At 41.4% G+C, this 6,000-nt stretch overlaps 1 protein-coding gene across 1 annotated transcript; it reads left to right on the top strand.

Moving 5' to 3' along the window:
- The first annotated feature begins 235 nt into the window (after positions 1 to 235).
- On the top strand, positions 236 to 1,048 carry mrpl49 (mitochondrial ribosomal protein L49). The gene has a single exon (XM_080898728.1). It carries the CDS (start codon positions 283 to 285, stop codon positions 811 to 813), a length of 531 nt encoding a protein of 176 aa, XP_080754854.1. The 5' UTR covers positions 236 to 282; the 3' UTR covers positions 814 to 1,048.
- Positions 1,049 to 6,000: the final 4,952 nt, after the last annotated feature.

The following is a 6,000-nucleotide window of genomic DNA, read 5'->3' as shown; positions in this document are numbered from 1 at the left end:
CCGTCCACATTAATATAATAAGGCTTTTGAACTACTGTTAATAATTATGGCATAATAAATAAATAAATAAACAATGTTTTCATATTTTACACTTTCAGTTAATGTGAACATGTCTCTCTTCCTTTTATTTTTATTTATTTATTTAAATAAATGAATAACAAATTATTTATTTTATCAAAATAACTAAAATAATAATAAAAGTCCTTTTATTTTTCTATGAAAGTCCTCGTACCGGAAGTTGCACACTACTTCCGGGTCGCGCTCGCCACACCGTTCCACATCATGGCGGCCCTCTTCGGATCTACCGTACTCCGCAGAGCGTGGCTGGGACCTTCCAGCCTGTGCTGCAGGACACCGGGGACTCCTGTCTCTGCTGCCGGGCTCCGGTTTGTGAGTAATGCTGCTCCAGAAGATAATCGGTCGCCGATAATAGAGTCCACGGAGGAATACAAGTACGTTGAGCGGCTCATCCCCTCATCACGGATTCCCACTCCGCCTAAACACACCGGTCCTACCCCATCGGGCTGGATCCCTCCTGCGGATTCACCGCCGTCTCTGCCCTACATGATCCGCCGCTCCCGCATGCACAACATCCCGATTTATACCGACGTGACCAATAGCAACCGGAAATTAACGTTGATACGGAAAGTGGAGGGCGACATTTGGGCTCTAGAGAAGGACGTGAGGCAGTACCTGCAGGAGGTGACGGGAAAAGAGCTACCTACACAGGTCAACGAGGTCACCATGACCCTGAAGGTCAAAGGTCACTTCGATAAGGAGTTGAAGGACTGGCTGGTCAGCAAAGGTTTTTGACTGAAAGAGCTTCAGTTGCTGGCATCGACCTGCTGAAGGGACAGAGAGCCGTGGAGGAGGAGGCCTGTCAGCAGGAGCACACTTCAAAGCCTGCTTCAGTCCTTATGGAAGCGAGACTGCTGACCTGGGCCAATTTAATGAACTCTTTGACAGCAGTGAGATGCGATGTGACCACTGAGTGTAAAATGATGCAGGCCAGTTTAAGTCATTGTGATTAAACATTGAAGCATAGCAACTGTCTGTTTAATGTCATCCATGCTTTCTCCAAAAATGATGTAAAAAATCTCGACTCACAGTTTGTAGATTATTCAGACTGAGACTGAGTGCGCACAAACATTAAAATTACCTGCTTTAACAGTGACACTTTTCTGTGGAGGTCAATGTGCAGAAGTGTTACTGGTGGGCGGTTTGTTTGTTTGTTTGTTATTTTCAGTTTGGCCGACAAGATGACGTCAGATGTCTGTGATATGAGTGTGACAAACGCTTTCAGCCTTAAAGGGTCCAAAAGCATTTATTCACTAATGAAATTCACAAATCTCTACATCAACACTGAGTGCAGTACTTTCCCAACATGTCAGTCATGCTCATATTAAAACAGGGTGTATGACTCCAGTGAACACGCACCTCTTTCTGTCCCTCACAGTTAAAGAAAGAGGTGTGTGGTCCTGTAATGATAGCTGTGTTGTCTGTGTCTTAACACAACCACAGCTCAGACCCTCCTCCATGATTTTGATGAGTCTGTCACTCTAAACAACATCATTAATTTAGCTGAGAGAGAAAGTCTAGAATTCACCTGATAACCTTTTCCAGTTGAACAGCTAGTGGAGAAAAAAAAGAAGAGCGAGGAAACAAATATTAAACAAACTCTAAATGTGAGCGTGAGTATTAAAACTGACGGCTCCAGTAGCGAGGCTGTGTTTGAAGCTGCTTTACCTCCTCGCTCATGGACTCAGAAGCTTCTGACACTTCCTTCAGCATTTCCAACTCCTGACAGATGCACACACACACACAAGAGGACAGAACATGTCACTGTGTTTTTGTCCTACGAGACCAGCTCTGTTGAAGCTACACCCAAGTGTTACTTTATTGGTTACTCCGACCTGATATCAGTCCTGCAAAGCATCCTGACTAACTGAAGGTTCAGCTTTTGTTAAAACTGTTTCTGAGACGTTTGGACAGATAGATTCAGAATCTCTGTGAAACACTTCCAAGATAGTAGACACTTCTAAGTAGTGCTGCCAAATAGATAAATAGAATTTCATGTACAACAAGCCTGGATAAGCCATTAGTATGACCAGCTGCACTGCAGCACCAAACCTAGGACCTCGAGAGGTCCAGATCAGTAAGTGAAATGAGATGAATTGAAGCCTAGCAGGCAGAGGTTGGCTGTATGGCTGCCTGTGTCTGCACACCTTCCCATCAAAGTGTCACTAAGTGTAAGTTTCAAAACAGCTGAGTTATAAAAACAGAACAATCAAAACACCATTCAGTAGTTAAGTAAAGGGAACATAATCTAGCTATAGAAACTGGTTTTTGTTTCTGGCTGTAAAATCTGAACCACGTCTTCACTTAGATTGTCGGTGTTTCTATCCGTGTCTGAGACTGGAGTTTGGGAAAAGCTTCATTGCACCCTTCTGACTGACAGCAGGTACTAATGATAAGTAAGAATAGAGAAGGGTGTGGGCACGAAAATGAGAACAAAAAGTGTGTAATGTGGGAATACAATCAGTTATAAAACTAAAAGGGGAGTGTATGAGGTGCAGTCCCACTCCCAGAATTAAGACAAAATATTTTAATTTCACTAGCAGGGAACACATCCTCAGTTATAGTTTCTTGAAAGTGAATGGTGGATGGAATAAACTTTAAGATTGATGAAAAAATATATAAGTGGTAGGCTTCCAATGACCTTAATGAGTTGGTCGGGGATTCTTTTGCGTGAAGCTGCTCTCCTTGTATGTACCCGTCCCAGTTTAGAAGGAAAGGCCAGAGAAGGGATCGGGAAAAATTCCAGGCAATGAGAAAACTTAATGGAAGTCTGAGTAGGACCAGAATCTGGCAGCAATGTGGCCGGACTCAGTGATGACTGGAGGGTCTGAAGGGGAAACTTGCAAGCTGGGATTTCTGAAGCTGGAGGTAACAGGCTAACTGCTTTCAAGGACTTGGGAGTTTATCTTGAAGTTAAACATGGGCAGGGGGCTGCTGCTTGCAATCTTATGAAATTAAGTGAAGGCTAGAGACCCACCCATGATGATCTGGATTGAATTTGGTTAGTTTCAAGTCTGAGCAGCGTAGGAATTTGAAGAAAGCAAGCTGGGAGTTCAATTGGAAGTACTAGCTGGACTCAAAGGGCTATTTAAAGAGTTAAACAGTTTACTATTCATTATAGGGAAACATCAAACGGGGGATGTAGTCGCTGTGGAACAGGTGAAACCATTGAATATGTTCTGTTGCGTTGTCAAATTTATCAGGAAGAAAGAAGCCAACTGATTCCAAACCTAGGGGAAAACAAGATTAAGCTAGATATAAAGGATTTACTGCAAATGAACTCCAGAAATTGTGGTTATAAATATTTTGTACTTGTAAATCAAATGCATATTTGTGAACTGAGTTTTGTAACCTTCTAAACTAAAATATGTGAAAATTGTATGTTTGTGCATCTACAGATGGTAATTTGTGTGTTTACACGAGTTACACATTTTTTTAAGGTCTGCTTACAGATACAAAGCAAAAAACTACGTGTAAAACTGCGCTCAGGTTCCCTGGCTGTGTGTAACTCTCAACTTAAAAGTACAACTTTTGACTTGATTTTTCTTCCTTTCAGCTGATGGTTAAATTTGTGACTGACATGACATTGACCAATCTAATCAGAGAACAGATGGCTTTGGCTGTTGGAGGGGTGCTTTACTGAGCTTCAGGTCCTGGAAGGGTAATACTAGTGATGGGAATTCCAACTCTTTTTAGAGAACCGGCTCTTTCGGCTCCCAACCGGCTATTCGGGTTGTTTTGTTTCTTTAATTAATTTATTATCAACAACAATATAAAATTATGCACAAACGGAATTACTAATATAAAAAAAAAAACGTGGGTTTTTTACATATGTTTATATATAAATATATACGGTGGCCCCTAGAGACAAAGCACGTACAAACTCCAAAACACATTTCTAGCATGAACTGAACTTCCAAAACAGAGCTACCTAGATCACTTAAATTACACAATTGAAAGCATGAAAGCATGTGTGTATTGTTTGTGTATTTATACACAAACATTCATTCATATATATTCAAATAATTTAAAAAAAAAAAAAAAAAAAAGTTCATTTACCTGTTACTACCACACACCAAATCCGGTCATTGGTACTTGCTGGCTTGTGTAGCCACTAGGTAACAAAAGCTCAACACTGCCCCTAGCATCCTGGAGCACTTCTGTTGTGTTTTGGAGTTTGTACGTGCTGCTTTGTCTCTAGGGGCCACCGTAAATATACTTTTATTTATTCACTCCACATAAAATGTAATAAATAAATTATATAATACAAAAACCAACTATTTACATTTCAACTTTTTCCTTTTAAACTAATTTAAAGTGAAATAACACAAAACACTGCAAACCACAACACAATTAAATATAAATTACAGTATGCAAAACAAAAAGAAGATGCATATTCTCTGTCATATGGACCTGCATGAATAAACTTTCTGAATCCTTTATCATCTGCAACTGAAAATAGTTGTGGATGATTACTATACCTTTCCAATGTGACGATGTTGTCCCTGGCTTTCTTTCTCTCTCTCTCCCTTTGGCTCTGTTCATGTGCTACTGCAAGTGTAACTACCGCCCCTCCTCCCAGCGCAAAGCACAAGGCTCGCATGCGGAGTGAAGCGGAAAAAAAAGGGTGAGAGAGAGGGTGGGAGGAAGAAAAAAAAAAACCCACGGCTCGTGATAAGGAGCCAGCTCACGTCGTTCATGTCAAAGATCCGGCTCTAAGAGCCATTTCGTTCGTGACCGACACATCACTACTCTGCAGTGTTAACATCATCCTGAGAAGTAGTGCCTGGGTTATACTGAGCTGCCAGGTTGTGCACAAAGGACTTTGCTGCTTGCTGTATCTGGTGACTGAAATCAGTGATTTGGATCTAACAGGCAGGCTCCTGCTGGTGTAGCATCAAACTGTGTGGAATCAGGATTAAGAATAGCAGCAAAACGTTCTCTTAAACACTTCAGCAGCACTTGATTCCTAAAAGGACTTGTCAGCAGATGTGCCTCGAGGTTGAGCAGACATGGCACTACTTGTAATTGAGAGCGACTGGCTGTCACTCTGAAGATGGTCTGTATGAGCGTTCAAACAGCTTGACAAGGTTCTCCATCTTGGCACAATCATTTGTGAGAAGTGTGTCCATCCCCAGCTGCTCAAGCAGTTGGTTTTGTTCAGCTCTGGTTTCTAGCAGTCATCTGAACATGTCAAAAGTACTTTTCCAACGAGCAGTACAATCCCGGATCTGAGTTTTGCCATGTTTTTTGGACATTTCTTCATTTGCCACTGATGATTTTCTGACAGCATGTACCAGTTTTCTTGCTTTAGTTATGACCAGAGATGGTAATCCGATTACTTTTTTCAAGTAACGTGTAAAGTAAGGGATTACTATTGCAAAAAAGGTAATTAGATTACTGTTACTTTCCCGTAAGCACGCTGCATTACTGCGTTACTAAAACCGTGATTTTTTTTACCAGAATGTGTCATGACAATGACGTAAGCAAGTGCAACATTTGTGGCAACAGCTGTGTGCAGATCAACAATGGATAATATATCGAGTGCAGGAGAGAGTATGAGCATGCAACGTTTAAAGCATGTAAGTACTGACCTCACTGAGTTTCATTCTGTGATAAAAACATTAGCGTCCATTGTGTGTGGGAAGAAAACTTCTCTTTACAGCGAAAAAAAACCCCTAAACTTCCAAGCAAGCACCGAGTGCGCTACGACGTAATGGGAAATTCACCTCGCGGATTCTTCCACTGACCGCTGCGGCTCACCTGCACCAGGGTAAACCTCCGCCTACCCCACTCCTGCTTTACAGGTGACAATAGAGCAAAAGGACCGCTAGTCTTTGATTTTATTTATTTTCTGCTGTGATCTGATGTGAAAGACTGAGTGTAAACACAAAAAAATATTTTATTTTATGTGCTGGAATG

The sequence above is a fragment of the Rhamphochromis sp. 'chilingali' genome (assembly GCF_963969265.1).
Source record: "Rhamphochromis sp. 'chilingali' genome assembly, chromosome: 12".
NCBI lineage: Eukaryota > Metazoa > Chordata > Actinopteri > Cichliformes > Cichlidae > Rhamphochromis > Rhamphochromis sp. 'chilingali'.
The sequence above is the reverse complement of the archived record's forward strand: the minus strand, read 5'-3'. Positions and strand labels throughout refer to the sequence as shown.